Source organism: Bufo bufo, chromosome 10 (genome assembly GCF_905171765.1).
Source record: "Bufo bufo chromosome 10, aBufBuf1.1, whole genome shotgun sequence".
NCBI classification, from domain to species: Eukaryota; Metazoa; Chordata; class Amphibia; order Anura; family Bufonidae; genus Bufo; species Bufo bufo.
In genome coordinates, this window is record NC_053398.1 from 21,923,258 (window position 1) to 21,945,093 (window position 21,836).

At 44.4% G+C, this 21,836-nt stretch overlaps 1 protein-coding gene across 2 annotated transcripts in view; it reads right to left on the reverse strand.

Annotated features, from left to right (window-relative positions):
- Positions 1–16,480, reverse strand: part of MYBPC3 (myosin binding protein C3) — a 96,391-nt gene extending 79,911 nt beyond the window's left edge. For both annotated transcript variants that reach the window (XM_040409207.1, XM_040409206.1), the window contains exons 1-6: positions 16,331–16,480; positions 9,231–9,491; positions 8,839–8,842; positions 5,786–5,931; positions 1,742–1,822; positions 1,502–1,650 (exon numbers count right to left, since the gene is read on the reverse strand). In XM_040409207.1, the coding sequence (XP_040265141.1) occupies positions 1,502–1,650; positions 1,742–1,822; positions 5,786–5,931; positions 8,839–8,842; positions 9,231–9,491; positions 16,331–16,355 (666 nt within the window). In that variant the 5' untranslated portion in view covers positions 16,356–16,480. The remainder of the gene's footprint in view (positions 1–1,501; positions 1,651–1,741; positions 1,823–5,785; positions 5,932–8,838; positions 8,843–9,230; positions 9,492–16,330) is intronic.
- Between the last annotated feature and the right edge of the window lie 5,356 nt (positions 16,481–21,836).

Here is a 21,836-nt window from a genome sequence, read left to right on the forward strand (position 1 = left end):
CCTTACTAGGCCAGTATGACCTAGGTGCTAAATTGCTACCATCCAACCTGCTTCCATATTTCTTACTGGTGCCACAGAAGTTTTGCACTTGAAATCAACTGCTATTGAATGTATTTGAAGTTCCATGTTGCACTTACAGTAGCAAAAAGACTGTTGTTATGTTTAACTCTGGCTTCATTCTTTAGTACTACATTTCCAATGCACTGATCCTCAGGGGGTACAGCGTGACACTACACTTCATCAGGGCCACTACCACTCCTATCCCCTGCACCGGCTCCTTCAGGGCTCGCTGCACACCCTCCACCAGTAAGCTGTTGCAGAGTGGCTACTGTGCTGGAAGTAGACGTTGGAGTGCTGCTCCCAGTCACTTCAATAGGAGCAGTGCTGCAGTTACCAACTCTGTCCACTAGGCAATGAATGATGCTGTGCAGTTCTGGCTCTAACTTCCGGCGCTAGAGCTACCCTTCAACAGTGTATAGGTGGAGATGCGGTGTGTCGGACCTCTGACAATCAGATATTGATCCTTAGGATAGGCCATCTCTTATGAAAATTATTAATGGCAGAGGTCTCCATGCTAAATACAAGAGCCTAGGAGACTGATCGCACAGCCCGGTCACCGTATCTAAGGTTACTGTGCAGCACAGACCTTAACTTGCTCTGGTTCCTGGAATATTTACCCAAAAATAGCAAACTCAATTAGATCTTTCTATTCTAAGCGAGTGCTACAAATAATACCAGCACGTTCCAGATAGAAAATGCAAAACCTGGTTATTAGTCCAGTCGTGGGTTTCTATTCTGAGCCATAATCAGCCCCCATATGTGCATTAATCATGACTTAGTGCATGCTGTCCTGTCTGTAACCATGGTGAGCGGGACCAGAGGTAGGTACCAGAGGTAGACTTAGTGCAAGCATGTCCTGTGATTATAATCCAATTACTGAGTAATGGAAAACTACTTGAATTCGCCATTCTTAGAAGTCTTTGTTGTATCTTTCCTCTGTTATTCCACCTTGATATGTAGGAATGATTTCACCACTGGGTGTTACCATTTCTTTGCACTGATTGGTCAGACACGTTCCTTTAAGAAGTGGAGTGGTAACACCCTGTTTGTGCATTTCCAGCAGCAATTAAAGAGAAACAATATCATGAGTTCTAAGGGTACTTTCACACTAGCGGTATTCTTTTCCGGTATTGAGTTCCGTCCTAGGGGCTCAATACCGGAAAAAAACGGATCAGTTTAATCCTAATGCATTCTGAATGGAGAGCATTCCGTTCAGGATGCATCAGTTCAGTCCCTCTTACGGTATTTCGCAGCATGCTGCGGTATTTTCTCCGTCCAAAAATCCGGAACACTTGCCGGAATGCCGGATCCGGCATTAATTTCCATTGAAATGCATTGACGGATCCTCACAACGCAAGTGTGAAAGTACCCTTAGAAAAGATGATCCAGAATCCAACCTTTCAAATTTCTACCGTCGATGGTAAGTAACCTCTCCCTTTACCTTATTGTTCCGGTCGTACGTCTCAGTGATCTGCAGGTGTTTGCCCACTTTGCTGGACAGGTCCATCCATTTGCCCTTGAACCATTTCACCACCGGTTTCTTCAGTAGGTTGGCGCCACTAACCTTCGCAGTGAATTTTATGTTTGCCCCTAATGGGTGAAATTAAATTGTACAGATGAGAAAAATCCATGGCTTTCTAGTATAATACAATATAGCAGGCAGCAGTACTAAGAGACTGACCAACAGCGACTTCTCCATCAACTGGTCTCTCCAAGAACAGGCCGATGTCATCCTTGGGAGCCTCCGGTGGTGGTGCGGGAGCTATGAGATTGGAAAGAGATAAGCATACAGGTTAGATTACCATTCATGGTAGCAATGCTAAAGTGCTGGAGTATCTGGGGAACCAGTGGCAGAAAGAACTTAATATATATGGATTGGTGGCGGGCTGGCATCAACATCGGGCAAACCTCAGCAGATGCCAAGGTGGACTAGGATCGAGGAGTCAGAGGAATTATGGGTGAACAATCTATATGCTTATCAGGCTGACACCTAAAACATACTCATTAGATTAAAGTGAGTCGAAATAGGTGATACCGATTTCGGCTACTTTCTGTCTGCCACAATTGTGACTGGCTAGGTTGGAAAAGTTCGTCCTTGTCAACTGAAATAACGTGTAAGGTATGATCGGCCATTTGTTTGTCATTGTGCTGAAGGACCAGGGAGACAGTTTAGTCTGAGACATTGCTGATGGGATCGTTCGTAATAATGATACTGAAGACGACTGAGCAGCTGATTGCCATTGTGTTGAAGGACCAGGGAGTCAGTTTTGTCTGACACGTTGCTGGTGGGATTGTTCGTATCAAAACTATGAATTAACACATGTGGAATTATATGAAAATATGTCATATTCTAGGTTCTTCAAAGTAGCCACCTTTTGCTTTGATTACTGCTTTGCACACTCTTGGCATTCTCTTGATGAGCTTCAAGAGGTAGTCCCCTGAAATGGTCTTCCAACAGTCTTGAAGGAGTTCCCAGAGATGCTTAGCACTTGTTGGCCCTTTTGCCTTCACTCTGCGGTCCAGCTCACCCCAAACCATCTCGATTGGGTTCAGGTCCAGTGACTGTGGAGGCCAGGTCATCTGGCGCAGCACCCCATCACTCTCCTTCATGGTCAAATAGCCCTTACTTTCAAAGTTTTCCCAATTTTTCGGCTGACTGACTGACTGACCTTTCTTAAAGTAATGATGGCCACTCGTTTTTCTTTACTTAGCTGCTTTTTTCTTACCATAACACAAATTCTAACAGTCTATTCAGTAGGACTATCAGCTGTGTATCCACCTGACTTCTCCTCAACGCAACTGATGGTCCCAACCCCATTTATAAGGCAAGAAATCCCACTTATTAAACCTGACAGGGCACACCTGTGAAGTGAAAACCATTTCAGGGGACTACCTCTTGAAGCTCATCAAGAGAATGCCAAGAGTGTGCAAAGCAGTAATCAAAGCAAAAGGTGGCTACTTTGAAGAACCTAGAATATGACATATTTTCAGTTGTTTCACACTTGTTTGTTATGTATATAATTCCACATGTGTTAATTGAATGTTTTGATGCCTTCAGTGTGAATCTACAATTTGCATAGTCATGAAAATAAAGAAAACTCTTTGAATGAGAAGGTGTGTCCAAACTTTTGGTCTGTACTGTATATAGGTACAATACTGGATAATGATGGGGGGGCTACTGGCACATGATGGGGGGGGCTACTGGCACATGATAAGGGGGGCTACTGGCACATAATGGGGGCTGCTGGCACATGGGGGGGCTATTGGCACATGATAAGGGGCTACTGGCACATGATGAGGGGCTACTGGAACATAATAAGGGGGGTCTACTGGCACATAAGGACGACTATTGGCACATAAGGGGGGCTACTGGCACATTATAGGGGCTACTGGAACACGATAAGGGGGGCTACTGGCACTTAAGGAAAACTACTGGCACATAAGGGGGGCTACTGGCACATGATGGGGGGCTACAGGCACATGATGGGGGGCTAATGGCACATAAGGGGGGCTACTGGCACATGATAAGGGGGGCTACTGGCACATAAGGGGGGCTACTGGCACATAAGGGGGGCTGCTGGCACATGGGGGGGCTATTGGCACATGATAAGGGGCTACTGGCACATGATAAGGGGCGGCTACTGGCACATAAGGGGGCTACTGGATCATGATAAGCGGGGGCTACTGGCACATAAGGAGGACTACTGGCACATAAGGACGACTACTGGCACATGATGGGGGCTGCTGGCACATGGGGAGGGGACTATTGGCACATGGGGAGGGGACTATTGGCACATAAGGGGGCTATTGGCACATGATATGGGGGCTAATGGCACATAAGGGGGGCTACTGGCACATAAGGGGGGCTACTGGCACATAAGGGGGCTATTGGCACATGATGAGGGGGCTACTGGCACATAAGGGGGCTACTGGAACATAAGGGGGGCTACTGGCACATAAGGGGGGCTACTGGCACATGATAAGAGGTGGCTACTGCCACATAAGGGGGGCTACTGGCACATGAGGGTGGCTACTGGCACATAAGGGGGACTACTGGCACATAATAGGGGGGGCTACTGGCACATGTTAAGGGGGGCACTCTGGCTACTGGCACATGATGGTGGGGGGCTCTTATTACTGGCACATGATTGGGGGGCATCTATGGGGCACAGCTTACTAGCACATGATTAGGGGGCATCTACTGAGGCTAAAAAGAAGGGGTATTTTATATGGGGGGCTCTGTATAGGGGCATTTCATACTGGGACACATAATGGTGGGTACTATGGGAAAGGGGGGGAGCACTATGGGGTCATCTACGGGGGCACTGAGAAGGGGTATTTTATATTGGCACATTATGGGAACATTAGCTCAACTGGGGGCATTACAAAGGGGTATGTTTTGCAAATTATAAGGAGAATTATTACTACTGGGGGGCATTATGGTGGGCTTTATTACTCCCCCATGGTATGACCCCCTAGTAGCAGCACCAGCCTCTCCCTGCTCTGCTATCCCTCTGCCCCTTCTCCAAATTCTTATTATGAAATCTTTCTCATTAGGATAAAACACATCAGCTCCGCCGAGCCCCCGGCCAAAGTGTTGAAGTGGCGTCCGAGATCCCTAAGGGCCAAGTCAAGTAACTGTAAGTTTTCATGTGAAAAATGTTTGTTTGTAGTTGATCTTTATTATCGATTTTACATTGCAGATGTTTTGTTTTTTTTGCAGCATATTTTATAAATATTTTTATTATTTGGTCGAAAGGCTCATGGGGGGGGGAGGGGGGATTGTAACAGGACTGCCGTAGAATATCTAAAATAGCTGGTCAAGTAAAATGTTGCATGCAACAATCATTGGCTGAGTGGGGGAAGAAGGGGATATGTCCGGGTTCAGTTCTGAACCTGGACAACCCCTTTAAGTTGGTCTGAATTGTTACAGTGACCATTAACAATATAGACCCACTGGACAGTGAGGTATCATTACTTTAATTAGAGCCTTCTGTGGACTGTACGGACTGTACAGCCGGATTGAAATTGCCACACAACCATGCCGTGTGCTCGTATGGACTTTTTTTGTCTTCTCTCTGGATCAATGGGGGTTGGGGCAGAGTTCTAAGACTTACCCTATTCTTCCTTCCTTTCTTATGGTACGGGCAGGTAAGTAGAAGTGAAAGATTTGTGGTAGCAAAGCCATCCCAGCAACAATCAGCCGATTTCCAACAATACAGTGATAGAACTGTTGTGTGGTTAGATTAAAACTTTGGGGGAAATTCATCATTTGCCTGGTGTAGAAAATCCACCAGATTTGTGGCTTTTCTAGTTGCAAACTGTATTTTATTCCTCCTTGGCCAAGTCTACAAAAAGGGGGAACGACGAGGGGGGATTGAGGGCATCACGAGAATGGGACCATCGGTCCTTGCTAATTCATCATTATTTACGTCAAAAACTGGCATGAATACTTTCTAAAATTTACGGCAGTTTGGAGCTGGAGCTAGATATCATTCTGCTGCACGGAGAGCCGGAGAAGGTAAGTCATTTAAGACATATCCAAAAGGCACAATGCCTTGGTTGAACTTGATGGACAAATATCATTTTCCAACCAGTAACTACTATGGGGGGAAACAATTTACCTTACAGGAACCCTCTTCAAAATGTACCTTCTTTGAATGGTTGCAACTATTATAATGCCATTTATATATATATATATATATATATATATAGCTAGAATTACCGTCAACAGGTGCCTCATCTTTCTTCTCTCCCTCTACAGCAGGTGCTGGAGCTTCTGGAGCAGGTGCTGGTGCCTCTGGGGCAGGCGCTGGAGCTTCTGGAGCAGGTGCTGGAGCTTCTGGTGCAGGAGCTGGAGCACCTTTTGCTACAGGTTTTTATAGGAATTTGAATCAGTTGGCCGCAATAAAAATGTTTACACTTTGATAAAAGTTAACATTTTGGGGTGTCTTACACTGATACCTAAGGATCGGCATGCCTTAGAACATAATACATTGCTAATGGATGCATAATAAATCTCCACTGGACCTTATTGGTCATAATTAGTGAGAGGCTACAAGTAGAAATTTGAGTGTTACCATACACAGGGGTTAGTCTTAACCATGCTGTTAGATTGTAAAGAGGCTGCTAGCAACAGGCAGGTTATCACGGGATGCTTGTGAGATAATTAGGAATATGAATGAAAGAGTTGAAACCTTGATTTACCAAACCACTGAAGACCCTTGTGGCTTACTACCATATTCTGTCCATGAGGCATATCTTGAAGCTTCTGAGCTCCAGCACAAAAATGTGTAACAGGGTCTCCATTCACCCTGTGCCCTTAATAGTCCTGGTGTCTTCTCAGAGGCTTTCAGGTTCCAGGGCTTGGTTGTGACTTTTATCTTCTGCATTCCCTATAGCTATCGCCCTTATCTTTTCTACTCTGGGCTCAAATTTGACCAAGAGCTTGGATGTTCTCCATGGGTTTTCGCTATTAGACAATAGGTCTTTGCGTCATCTTTCCAGATACTTTTAAACAGATGATGTCCCCTCTCCTGACATTTCTGTTTTAGCAACCGCTTGCATTCCCCATGTAATAACGATTTTGGAGCATTTTTATACTTATGACTTATATGTTGTGCTTGTTTCTCTATTACTTCTACTAGAAGTTATGAATGAATTACTAGCAGTTTGCAATGAAAGTCCAGATGGGCGTTACCAGTTGGGGGAGTGTTCCTGGATTGGATAGTGTCAGACTATGCAGGGACACCCCCCGCAACTTTTAACAGCCACCTGGACCTTCAGAAACTTGTAGAAGGAATAACAGAGGACTAGCACAACATAGAGTCATAAGCTGGGATGCACCTAGCCTTTCTGCTGCCTGAGGCGAAAACTGAAACTTCCCAAATGACAATTTCTTAACCTAACCCCTCTGCCACAATGAAAGCGCTCATTGCCCATGGCCCTTCCGCTGCCCCCTCTTGTCCCTACCTGGTACTGTCGCCTCAACTAGCCTCATTGGTGGTGCACCCCTGGTCATAAGAATAGATGATGCAGAATTGTTATTACATGGGGAATGCAAGTAGTTACTAAAACAGACATGTCAGGAGAGGAGGACGGGTCCTCTTTAACAAAATGTGGCCAATACACTACTTTTAACCTGGATATAGAAACTTCCAGTTAAAGTTAAATGGAGTCTAATGGGGAACAATATGGAAAAAGGCAACAGATGTAGGATTTTTTCTTATATCTGATCGAAATTGCCCAAAATAGTAGAACTGTCAGGAAAAATGAGCGTTTCCTCTAGCAAGTAAGTACCAATCATGGAAATACCATGTACGGTAACTTGAGCGCTTCCAAAGCCTGAAAATTATTTCCGACCCTTGAAGAAGAAGTCAGTTTTGTTCATTCTGCCTCCCCTACTAATTGTTTAGCGGCAAGCGATGCCATACACATTACTCCGGATGAAGACATATGAGATAAGTCATCCTATGCCTCCCTGACAGCTGCACAGGAGCTTAAGACGGGCGAGGGTCATAAACACACCATCTAAAATGCTCCTTTTTTTATGATCCGTCTCGGGATAGGATTGCAGTTAAAAAGGGAAACGCCAAGAACCTAAATCCTATAAGTCATGATTTACAGGTTTAGAGTTCACGAAGCAGGCCCAAGAAGATGGAGTTAAAAATGTTCCATTTCTCGGTTATACCTCAACACGAGCTGCTGTGTAAAATATATCTTTGGTGTCGGCAAAGGAAGAGGAAGATGGAAGAGAGCAATAGTCTGCAGATTTCCAGAAGGGTTTCTAAGCTGGTATACGTATTAATAGCACAGAAAGTAAAAGGAATATTGTGCAAAAAGGGGAACTTCAAGATTCTGATGGTGCAAGCAACTTTTTGGGTTGATGTCTTCAGTTTCTGTTAGGAAACACAAGTTGACCTCCACCTTATGACCCTCTTAAAGGGGTTGTCTGTTTTCTTGACCCTCCCCTATCATCTTACTTTCTTAACGTCTGGTTCACTATGTCAGTATATTACTAATGCATGGATTACCGGGCTACATAGAGATGGGTAAAAAGGAGCTGGCATTTGAGAAGCTCCCAACATGCCATGCCAAGCATGTAGCTGTAAGTCTTACCCTTGAATACTACGGCGCACCTTTTAAACATCTGCGTCATGTACTCCAATCAATACTGATAGTAGTCATTGTAGTTCCCAGAGTTCCAGTCTCATGAAAGCTCTCATAATGCCAACTACCCACTAAGTCCCAACAGTGCCATCCTCATGGTGAAGCATGGTCCCATAAACCCACGCTTCCGCACTGACTGCCTTCTCCATGGCCTGCAGTTAGCATGTTACACGTGTGTAGCATCTCAGTGGTTGTTGGTACGTCTTCTTTCTTAGGCTACTTTCACATCTGTGTCTTTCTGGTATTGAAATCCGGCAGAGGATCTCAATACCGGAGAAAAACGCTTCCGTTTTGTCCCCATTCATTGTCAACGGGGACAAAACTGAACTGAACAGAACAGAATGCTCCAAAATGCTGCATTCCGTTCTGTTTGGTTGCGTTCCCATACTGGAGAGCAAACCGTCCGGCATGGGATACGGAGCAAAACGGACACACAATGCAAGTCAATGGTGCCGGATCCATTTTCTCAGACACAATAGAAAACAGATCCAGCACCCTTTGACTTACAATAGTTTTAGAAACTGATTCGCCATGGCTATTTTAAAGATGATACAACCAGATCCGCTCATCACGGATGCAGCCGGTTGTATTATCAGTAACGGAAGTGTTTTTGCTGATCAGGCAAAAATGCAAGTGTGAAAGTAGCCTTATTAGAGACTGGCACAGGAGACAGAGGTGCGCTCAACCAAAGTGCATATTGTGACATTAAGTTGCTTAGGTTCTGTGTGTGAATATGCTCCAAATTAGTAATTGTGCCACAATGTTTACACAGTGAAAATACGGTGGTTAGGAAGAAAAAAAATAGCAACTATTGTACCTAAAACATAAGAAATAAAAAATAAAATAAATCTAATTCTCCTATATGGTAGATGTGGATCTGGTTATTATATAACATAGTAATATACCAAAAGAGTGGACATTGCAAACAACCAATACTTATTATATGTAACACTAGTTGTAATATATGTTGAATGAATGGATGTAGGCTGTTTAGTTCCTACCTGGTTCCTTTACTTTGAGTTCAAACTTCACCTTTGCGGCCCCAGCAATAATGGCGTAGACGACTTCATCCTCGGCGCTAGCCTTGTTGATGGTCAAGGAGTGGCTTTTGCCATCGGCTTTGATGATGTACTTGTCACTAGCGGCGATGTCTACGTTATTTCTCTGCCACCTCACCCTAAGACCATCTTTCTCTACCTCAGCCTCAAAGGTAATGGAATCTCCGACCACAACCTCTGAAGATTTTGGCTTCTTGGTAAAAGCTGTGCGTAAAAGTGAGCAAAAGTAGTGGAGTAATACTGCAAAACCATACAGGGAACACTACAGTTCAGAGAGAGATTTGGGGGATCCTTTGGTGCGGTACCCCTTGCAAATTGTTATTGCTGTGTAACGTTATCTAATGTATTTTATGGCATCCTTATAGTTTTGTATGGATCAGTCAGGGATAACAATCCTGACTACCCCTGTAGGAAGCTGGGAGAGGGACTTAGGTCCACCCCTAGTTCAGTCTAGGGCAATGTAGTGTGTTAGCTGAGGAAGTGAGGGAAGCAGGGGCGTAGCTATAGGGGGTGCAGAGGTAGCAGTCGCTACCGGGCCCAGGAGCCTGAGGGGCCCCAAAGACCCTTGTACCACATGAGAAGACACCTGTTTTATTGAAGGTGCATGCTGGTCAAGTTACACCTCTGGCTGGAGGGAAGGTGTTAGGTCAAGAATTTGGCATGAGGGGGTGCAGTTTGAATTTTTGCCTCAGGCAGCAGGAAGGCAATGTGCTTCCCTGGCCACAAAGCAATGAGGGATGGGGGGCCCAAGCTAAACTCTTGCACCAGGGCACATGAGCCTTTAGCTACGCCCCTGGAGGGAAGCTACATGTGCTCACTCCTCAGAGTACTAGGCCTATGTCCCAGAGAATCGCAACCTCTGAGAGACCTACAGAAAGAAAGCAATTTCTACTCTCCAGTACTCCAGAAAGAAAGAATCAAGAAGGTCCAGAATCTGCATGGCCGAGCACTGGAGTCGGGTCAGTAAGATATTCGCTGTTTAATGCTGAAACTTTACTGCAGTGAGAGGGACTTTGCTAATACACCCTTTCCCACTTTGACACAAGTCCAGCTGTATCTTAATTCTGTACCCCTCAGCTGGGAATTACAGAGAAGTTTTTCAAGAACCTTATTGCCAGCCTTAGATTCTGCAGAGAGAGACTATGGAAAGATAGAGGAAAGGAGTACTACAACCTCAATCCTTGCTTATAGCCATACAACGCTATTTGGGAATATTTGCACTGTGAATTGTCTGGAACTGTGTTTGATACCATTGGATGTACTAGATTCGGCACTTTAGTAAAGACAGACTTATCTATTTTCTGCAACTGGTCTGATTACTGACTCCATCACCATTTTCCAATCCATCTACATCTCTTGCCTTGCACTTTCACCAAACCCACAATACCATAGGTGCCCCAACCACCATCCTCCCACTGTTCAGCCCTAGGGAGCATCAGTGTGAGGACTGCAACTGTGAACTACTGTTACAGCCAAAGCCATTAAATAATCTCTTGCTCTGCTCCGCTAGGGCTTGTAGCAAGTGTGATCATCTTCGTTTTGTTGTACAAGTTAAGATCCATCAACGTTGGCCATCATATCTTGAGGTCTCCATGTGCAGTATAAACCCACCCATATTATGCAGTAGATAATAGAATAAATAGTTTCAGGGTCTAATACGCAAAGGCATACAAACCATGTAGGCAGAGCATGTGGATCCATTAGGGCCCTTAGAGAGAGGGGACTCCGTTGTGGTGGGTCCTATTCTCATTCCTATTGGATGGTGAGAACCTGTGCAGGACCCCCCTCTACAGAGGAACCTCATTGTTAGCAATGGTTAGACTAGGGGTGGGGAACAAGCTCAAAAGTCTTGAAAGGGGCATAAACCAGAAAAAACACTAGGGTCTTCTATTCTTGGTGATAAAACCCAACCATCATAATTGGGGGCTTTTTTGATATTTGTTTTGAGGCATCGTCTCTTCTATACATGCCCCACTGCTACTCACAGTATACATATTTTCAGTTTACATTATTTTCAGACAGAAAATTTAATTGAGTGTTGTACATAGGATCTTTTTGTGATTTCCAATTTTTTTTTGTATATACTGTATGCATTGACCCAGCGAATCACTGCTAAAAGTTAGTTTTTTTTCAAGAGTTAAATGTTGTGATTTAATGCTAAAAACTGTTATCTCTTTATGCACTGTGTACCCCAAAGGGTTGCGTATGGACAACAAAAGTTAACACTGGAAGTGCTAGCCTAGTTTCCAGAGTGATGGGCTGGTCCTTCCCCCTGGTTAGAGAGAAGTCTTAGTTGTGCAGAGCTAGAGTCAAGACCTACATGTAGACGCCTTATCCGGGAAACACCATTACTGAGCCTGAACAGTTAACTGAGAGAATACCCTTGAGGGGAAGAGGAAAGAGATTGAAAGAATGTTTACAACTATCAAGGCCGTGCTGGATTCAGACAGTAAAGTACCTCACGTTTATGGCAATAAGACTTTACTGCCATAAACATTTATTGCTACTGCCTATACACAACTATTGTGAGAAGCCTACTATGTAACATACTTCTGAACTGTGCCTATTGCTGCTATATGAACTACTACACCCATTATCTATTCAGTAAAGAGAGACTATATTGCAACCAAACAGCTGCCCTCCTACATTGCACGCATCTACCTAGCATCAAGCACCCCACCTAACACCGGGCACGAGCCCCCAAAAGGTTCAGGGTGTGCCCCAAGGGAAGAACGCGTACGCTCTCCATTCAACCCAGGGAGCGTTGAAGTGAGGATAGCCACTGCGAACCACTACCACTCCTATCAGTGTCACAACTACCACTTCCCTCCACCCAGCTCCAGGTACTTTTACATGGGGCATGTACACTGAGGATTTCCTGACATGGAATTGCAGTGTTTGGCAGTAGCAGAAAGGTGGATCAGATCAGATTTAAGAAAATTTTATCCATGAGCTGCATGAATAATCAGAATCCACATGGAAATTAACATGACAGTGCAGAATTTTTAAAATTTGCAGATTGTCAATTAAAAATGCTGCTTATTTCCACTATGGATTTCACCATTCGTGGCAAATCTGCAGCAAAATCTTCATTGAAATTGGATTGTAACTGGACTTTAATGCCTGCAGCAAACTATGCAGTGGATTTTCAACACACGATTTCTACCCATGTGGCCGTATCCTATGGGGGACATTTATTAACATTAGTGTCAGATGCACCACAATTATTAAGAGACACTTGCCCACTCCCTGCCCTGCTCTGACCACTTTTTGGAAAAATAGCAAACCGGGTTCTAAACCGCCCAAAATTTGCAAAACTTTGCTCATTGGTTACAATAATCAAGACCTTAGATGGAAAATGTGAAACCCTTGCAAATATCTCTTTAGGACCAGGCTTCCTAGAGAGGGTATGCTGTAGAATGGTTAAATGAAGGACTGAATCAAGGCTGCTGTTGCACATGTTAATGCCTATGACCATGAGACTTCCATATGACAAGAGGTTACAACTACAGCTCGCTAAAAAATTGTGCCTTTTGGTCATTCCATAGCACTAGTGGAGAAGACAGTCCTACACGTCAACGCTCAACATAGGAAGACTATGAGGAGTAAAAGGATGCGGGTGTCCTCACCAGAGGTTGGATATATGGAACAATATTACATTGGTCAAGTCCAGACCTCAGATCTGGAGATATTCTCCTGCTTGACATGAAGATTGTCCACACAATCTTGATTTTATACAGAATTATTCACAGGTTTGTCCAGCAGGCACACAGAGACTTTTGTTGAAGTCATGGCTAGAAAAAAGAGGGGAGCTACTTAGGGTTTCGCTAACTTTCTTCATTGATGACCTTAGTTAATTAAACCAAGATGAAGTTGAGATCATATAGACGTATATAGATAATTCCATAAGGTTCGGAGACTTTCTCTTCACAACTGTATGTACAGTATCTCTAGGTAATGCCTGGGCAAAAAAAAAAAAAAAAACGCTGCAAATGATACTCAAGTATATACTGTATTGTGGCTACTAGAGGCACCTACATATGAGATTAAAGGATAATTCCACCCAAAATACATGGTTCTCCTAGTAGTCTCTGGTTGCAAGTGTTAACTTTTGCAGAGGAGTTTATTGAATAGTTTCCTGATATTGCTGGACTACACTAGTCCATCTTCTGAGGGTGACAATTTGACAACCACTGTAAATTGGAGAAGTCACAGTCTCACCCCTGCATTTGGCATATCTGAAGTGTAATATGATCTTGCTAACTAGCCTGACTTCCAATTATGGGTCAATGCATACGGCACTGCCACATGCAAGGGCCCTGTATGGCAGTCTATGTATTAATGACTCATAGACACTTCAGCTGCCATCATCTGCCTCCCCTACTGTGTCCTTCCCCTTTCCCTTGTAGATTGTACTTTATGCTATTTTATATTATTTATGTACTAAACACATAGTGCAACAGCACTCTACAAACCAAATAAAGTACAAAGGTATATTATATTGCCAATGCTATGCTAATAACTTAGAGATGCTTTGCAAATACTTTTTGTACAAAATTATTTGAGCCCGTCTGGCACACGCCAAGGCGATCTCTAATCAGACGGGCATCTCTGATTATTTATGTACTGTATACCCTCTCTTAGGTGTACAGCACCATGGAATTAAAGGGGTTATCCAAGACTAAAAATTGCCTCCCAGAGTGGCCAACTCGCGGTGGTGTTCATACTTACCCTGCCGCTGGGTTCAGTCTCCATGGCTTCACCGCCGACTCTTCTCCTCCCTGCTGTGCTGAAATCAACATCCTGTTGATGGGGGGGCACATGACTGCTGCAGCCAATTTGTGGCCGCAGCGGTGACTTTGCTCCCCTTGTATCGCATGACCATTTGTTGTGACGCATGGGAAGGAGGTCACCGCAGCAGCCAGCGATTGCCTGCAGAGGTCACGTCCACCTCCTCCCTGGTAAACAGAATGTTGATTTCAGCGCAGCAGGGAGATGACGAGCCATACGTGGAGCAGTGGAGACTGAACCCAGCGGCCGGGACCAGGTAAATATCATCGCCACCGCGAGTCGGCCACTCTGTGAGGTCTTGGTTAACCGTTTTAACAGCGCTCTCAAATAAATGATGTCTCTGTGGGTCACCATATTCTCCTCCAAAGGTATCAATAAAAATAAAAATTATGAGTTTGTGGCCTCTATAAGCCAAGTCAAGGCTGACCTATCCGGGCATTAGGGTGAGGACCCAAGTTCTATGGGCTATCAGTCAGGTTTACCATAAGGACATTCAGGGCCCCAGATTTTATTGCCTAGGGGTCCAGAGTGAGCAAATGCTAAACCTTCTGTAGGTCGAGATCATAAAGACTCGGCACATGGAAATTACCCAAGTAATCACAGCTCAGTAGATGAATCAGCACTGTGGTCCTTTATTCTTGGGGTCAGTGGGGGACCCAGATATCGGACTCAACAATCGTAAAGTAATTACATATAGTAGCAATATGCTGTTTGAGATTGGAAAACCGCTTTAATGATCATACCATAGATGACTATCATAACACTTAATACCTGGGGGCCCAGACCGATGTCAGCTGCACTTAAGCCAAAATACTTGGGAAAATTTTTAAGCTGAAGGCTCAGTGCATATGGTTCAATGCCAGCTCTGTTCATGAGCTACACATTAAATGACAAGGACAGGATCCCATCCACATCTTCCAAAGATTGAATCCATACCTGTCCTCAGCTCCTGCTCTGAGCTGTAATATGGCCGTATACGCAGAGCCTAATATACACTGAATAAATCTATTAGAAGCATATTTCTCAAATAATTCTCAACCAGATTACACAATTTCCTCAAAAATTGTCCATAAAAAACTGTCTATGCAACCTGAATCAATGGATGAATCAAGGCAGCAGAAGGCAGCAAATTCAAGTCCAAAATAGGTTTGCAATTTCTTGGAGGACAGGGATTAAAAATAAAATATTTTTTAATCTACATGGGCAACTTTAAAATCAAGATATCTCTTTGCAAAAACAGTAAAAGTGTCCCCAAAACAGGGTCACAAGAATCCCAGCTTGTGTTCATAACCATGATGGATCAGTTATTGAACAAGTCCCAACTAATAATGGTGAGGGACCCCCATTAACAACGATGTCTATTTGGTTTCCATCGGGGTTCCAGGATTCTTGTTATCTAAAATATCAGAACCCTTGATGGAAGTCTCAACAATAGCTGGTCCATCACAAGAAAGTAGCCGCTTTTCTACAGTGGGGGGCATTTTTTTTTAAATACAAATCCATGATGTGCTCTACAGGGCACTGTTATTTGGTGCAGCACTTGGCAAAGTAGAAGGACAGTACGTCTGCGTGCATTATTGTAAAAGTGACAATAACCAAACAAAACCCAACAATTTCCATCACCGACTCTCATATTTGTCCTCTAATAAGTCCATGCCAATAGAGAAAGATTTTTCGATAGATCTTCAAAAGGGTTCCTCTCCAACAAAAGACCACAACATGTCAATCAGACCTGTGAGATCTGTGTAGAACATGGCGGTCTTGTTCCATGTTTTCAGTGGTGCCACCTCCCCATTGAAAACTCAAGATTTGAGGATCCCCAGTTGCCAGATCCCCAGTCACCAATCTAATTTTTATGATATGTCTGATTCTATTTGCCGGACACCCTCATAAATTCTTATGAAAATTGCACTCAGTGCTCCTTTCACCCATCTAGAAGTCAACCATTGCAGAGATTAGTGATCACACTGATGCTTCTTAGACCATGCTAATTGTAACCCAGTCAACATATATAGATACTGTACATGTATACGTGCAAGGCAGATGAGAAGATTCTAAGCCCAGGCATGCCTGTTAACACTGAATGTCATAGGAAGGTCACTCATCCTAAGACAGTCCAGACCAATGTGTCCTATTAAATTTGCATCCTCAAATGCCAAGATGCCATGATCTCCCATGCATAATATCTCATGCGTTACTTCTACATGCTTCCCCCCAGGGCATGTTGTCACCTCCCCACATGTCCCATGTACCTGTTTTCTTAACAGGCTCAGGCATCCTGGCTCAGCCTGCAGAAGACAAAAAAGTCCAACAAGAAGTTTGCAAGTTGCAGAAGAACTAATCCAGTCCGTGGTGGAGACTGGTATGAGGCTGCTGGATTCTAACAGACCCCCCTTAAAAAAGTAAGATAAGGAGAAACCCTTGGTGCTCCACCCCCCGACACTCTCTCCTGTTGTCACACAGTCCTGTCACCTTCTAGGCAGCAGACCTCACTTGACAGGACATATCAGCTGGGATATATATAGCAGAGCTGCCAGTGCCTTGTTGTTTGACCCTATGATCCTGGTGGGTTTTTGTATAGATTTGAAGTCTATGCCAGGCAATTCTCTTGCCAAGCCCAGTTTTACTTGCCCGACGGCAGGTAGCACATATCTCGCCCGTGTTACCATGAGTCGCCCTGTATCAGCAGTGTCACCGGAGTGTTCTCCGTCCTCGCTGATTGAAGCCACCTTGCTGAAAGCTCCTGTCATTTTGTAGCTGACCTTTTATACATACAAGACACGTACACAGTGTATAGAGATATTTCAAGACCCGCCAGGCCAGAGACAGAAATAGTTGAGGTCCCATGGTCCGCCATTTTCTCTTCTGTCCATGCTTGTAGCATGTGATGTGAGCAATGAAAGAAGTTGGATTAAAGTTGAGGGACAATTGTTGTGTTGTAGGTGTCTGGCCTCCATGGCCTACATTTACTAATGCTGTGTGATATTTAGACAGCATGACGGCAGTCTCAAGGCCTGCCAAATTTATGGCAGTGGTGCATGCCGTTTGATAGATTTGGAACTTTCTAATAGAAGCTAGAGACTTTTCTCTTTTTACACCTTCGTTGGATTATATTTGGAGACTATTTTGAGGGCAATAATAAAATTGGCACAATATATGATTCCAATAAACCCTGCCCACCTTCGAGCAGAGAAAATAGGTGAGCGTGGCGGTCATTCATAATTAATGAAACGTGGCACAAACCACACCAGAAATGGGCGCACTAAGTTTAGTAAATATGGGCACTAGAGTCACAGTGGGCTGCCTTAAAGGGGTTGTCTAGGATTTTGATATTGATGGTATGCTCAGGACAGGAAATCAATATCAGATTGTCGGAGGTGTGACCCCCTGCGCTCCTGCTGATCAGCTGTTCTGCAGTAACTCCGGAAGTTGGCACCAGAACTCCACAGCTCCATCCGTTGTGCAGTGGACGGAGCTGGTAATTGCAGCAGTGATGCTCCTATTCACTACACAATAGACAAAGCTGTGGTAGCTACAAGGTAGCAGCTGATCGGCGGGGGTGAATGGTGTCAGACTCCCAACAATATGATATTGGCTGCCTGTCCTGGTGGCCTAGGCCATCATTATCAAAGTCTTGGAAACTTCTCTAAGCATCAACCTCTTTCACCCAATATTCTGTAAGCCGATTATGGCGCCAGTGATGTTTTTGTCATGATTTTTAATGCATGGTTGCTCAGTGGTTAGCGCTGGTGCCTTGCACCGCTGGGGTCCTGGGTTCGAATCTGACCAAGGACAACATCTTCATGAAGTTTGTATGTTCTCCCCGTGTTTGTGTGGCTTTCCTCTGAGTTCTCTGGTTTCCTCCCACACTCCAAAGACATAGTGATAGGGAAGATTGGAGACACCAAGTGATGCTAATGCATGCAAAGCGCTGCAGAATATGTCAGCGACGCACAATATGAGTAAGTTAAATAAATCGTATTTTAGTGTTTTTTTTATTGCAAAAATGAAACCAAAAAACACCACGTGAACATAACCTAAAAAGGAGAGAGGCAACTGTTTGTAATTTTATCCTTTTACTGATGGACATTTGGGTGCTGTGCTTGTAAGGAAGAACTTTTTGTTTTTGCCTTCCCGCATTCATATAACAGCCATAACTTTTTTACAGTGCCCATGCCTTCTCAAACAGCTGATCGGCGGGACTCCCGGGTGTCGGACCCCCACCGATCAGATGCTGATGACCCAATCAGACGATAGGACATCAGTAAGAAAATCTCAGAAAACCTCTTTAATGTGTACGACAAAAAAACAACTGCGTCATTTTCATTTGTCATTTACTGAACACCATAAATAACAGGTTCGCTGTATTACATGATTTGTTACCTCATTATTTTTTTGGAACTCCACAAAAACAAAAAAAAAACTTAGGGGGTCATTTATCGAACTGGTGTAAAGTAGAACTGGCTTAATTGCCGATAGCAACCAATCAGATTCTGTCATTGATTTTCCAAAGGAACTGTCCAAAATTAAAGGTGGAATCTGATTGGTTGCTATGGGCAACTAAGCCAGTTCTACTTTACACCTTTTTTCCAGACTGTGGCTCGTGATTAGTGTTCCTACCTCCCAGAGTTCAGATGCCACAAACCCCAGAGGAGCAGAGTGGAGGATGGGAGTGGTAGTGACTCTGACTGCAATACTTATCCACAGTGGCAATCCTCACACTGATACTCCCTAGGGCTAAGGCAGTAATAGGAGGGCGTACCTTTTCTTCTCTAAGGGCACACGCTAATGTTGGGGCTCCAGCTTAATAGTAGTTGGGGTGCCCTTGGTGTTATGGGTATTGGATGGGTGCAAAGCAGGAGGTGTAGATGTGGTAGCCGGTGAATGGTGCTGGAGTCAGTAACCAGGCAGACTGTAGGAGATGTCAAGGCACAGTTCCAAGGCAATTCACAGTGCAGTCTTTTCCCCAATGGCAACAATGATGATAATAGGAGTAGTAGTTCCGGAGCTCCTTCTAAACATGCAAAACTCTCAAATATTTGGTAGGCGCCCCAGACTACAAACCATCCACACACATTACAAGAAGGTGTGGTAGATGCCAGAGACTACAAACCATCTCCATGCTAAAAGTGTCACAATCAGTCCTAAACAGGATCAATAGAAAACTTCTATATGAAAAACGGATCCTTTCCTTGTAACACCGACCCGGCCGCCACTCTTGATTCTCCCTAAGAGTAGAGAACATGGAGGAACTAAAGCAATCTCCATGGGCCCCATAGCATCCATGTGGCACCTATATCAGTGCATTCAACCCTGCAGATATTGGACAGAAGTAGGAGAAGGGGGTGGCACCAAATGACCCAGGTTCTTACTATGGAGTGGCACCTTCCTCAGCCCTGTGCCCCTGCACCTCCTTGGCCCCATACCAATGAGTAACCATAGGTATTCTTTGTAGAACCCCTTGTAACCTTGTATTCTACACAGTCCAGGCCGGGAAGCGAGGCAGCTATCAGTAACAGGGAGACAGCTACCAAGAACTCTTAAGGCTTATCTCAGTCACATTCTCTGTGTCCTATGTGACCTTCGTAACTTTGAGATCTGAGACTGAACTCAGCACAAATAGAACGATGGAGGAGAGTGACTGTCAGCGACGGATTACTACCCTGAACACCTCACCTTTTATTAATTTTCCTTTACGAATCTATGAAGCCATTTAAATCCCAATACATAATTGCCGACAACGGTAAACGATGGCCATTAGGCGGCAGGGGATTTAGGGAGTTGTCACAGTATCCCCCGGATTATGCAGTGTGATTAGTCATCACGCCAACACAGATTTCTAGATTTTCTGGTACTTAGGCGGATTATGCAGTTTCCGCTGGTGGTATGTTCAACTGACCTGCCAGGCACGTTGCGCATTGTGTGGCTCAGAAACATTGCAAGCTCGGGAGATTATAGAATTTGCAACTGATCCCTTGCTTTGATCTCAGAATTAAGACAGGATTTGCAGAGCGTTCTATATTCAAGAAGCAGATTTACCATGTCGTGAGAGATGCAAGGAACGGCGGATGTTAGCTCGAAGGCATTCGCCAGTGCACACCGTCACTGCATATGAAGATAGGTGCTACTTGCTGAGTGTCTAAGTGTTGGTTATGTCATAGTAGAAGATGCTGTTTGTCAGAAGCCATCCATGAAACATAGTCATCCGAATCTGCGACATCTGTCGTACGTAGTTTCATTATAGAGAATACAGTGACAGGATCTGGACTCCATCCAAATGTTCAGCTCTTCGTCTGCGCAGTTTTTCACAATGTAGAGCAAATAGAGCTAATGGAAAAGGCAACAGCACACAGTCTTCATTGGAAGTTAACGGGGTTCTCTGGGTCCTCTATAGGATAGATCATCAGTATTAGAGATGAGTGAAGTATTCAAAAATTTTGATTTGACTGCTTCATAGAATTTTACAAAAAAATTTGCTTTGTGACGAATTATTTCATCCCAAAGGGCATTTCTTTGTAAGCAGTGGGTGCAATGAGAGGGAGCGGCGATTGCGCCTCTCCCTATCATTGTATCCCGCATTCATAGCCGATCGCGGCATCTGACAGTATTAGAGTGCCAAATTAAAAGAAAAATAAATTGAATCATACTTACCTCATCCATTTGCTCGCGACGGGCCGGCCGCCGTCATCTTGACTGAAGATCTAGCGATAAATTTCACCCTGCCCGTGATGACGCCATCATGTCGGCTGGCGGGGTGATGTCATACATCTCCGTGCACAGGATTTTTTGCGAGACCTTTAATCAAGGTGGCGGCAGCCGGCTCGTCACAAGCAAATGGATGAGGTAAGTATGATTTTTATTTATTTTTTTACACCATTTCAGGAAAAATTCGCCACCATGAAGCACAAGGAAATTCGGCTTTGCGGCAAATTAAATTTTCCCTGAAATTCGGATCGAAGTCTACTTTGGGAATTCGATTCGCTCAACACTAATCAGTATGTGATCGGTACTTCGAGGAGGTTGGTGAGCTCTGTGGCCTCCAAGCACAGCACCGTCCATGCTTGGTATTGCTGCTCAGGCGCATTTATTTCAACAGGACTGAGCTGCGCCTAGGTCATGTGACCGATTAATGTGTTGTCATTGGTCTAAGTAGAGGCTGCAACGCTCTGGTGATGGAAGGGACTGCCGGCAGCCGGACTCCCACTCATCAGATTTCGATGATCTCCAATATAGAGGACACGGAAGGCTGGTTTATTCCACACAAGTGTCCATGAAATGCTTGAGCTCCAATTCAAGCCTTTTTGCAGCCAATCACTGACGTCAGGGGTGTTCCTGTGAGGCCGGTGACTGGCTGCAAGGGTCATGTGGGTAGTCAGCCATGTCACCACTGCAGCACAGTAAGGGTAAGTCCACACTGTGTATTTGAGCAACATTCAGCGTGTATGCAGGAAAAACTTCAGACATACAAGCTAAATGTGTTTGTAGGTCAGAAGGAGGTCAAAAGAGTGTCCATTTGGCCTGCATCTGACTGGCATACACCTGTGCTGGAGGTTCTGTTAACATGGTAGGCCAAATGGTGCAGCGTGCTTTGCTATATATAGTAGTTTGGTAAAATGATGGGTACCATAAGGGAAACCCAACACACCCAAGCGTGGTCAATAAAGTCCATCAGACGCTGTTGGTTTCCGCAAGTGTGAACCTAGTCTAAAAACGAGGGTGGAAGGACATGGTAGACTACGCTATTCTATCCCATGGAGT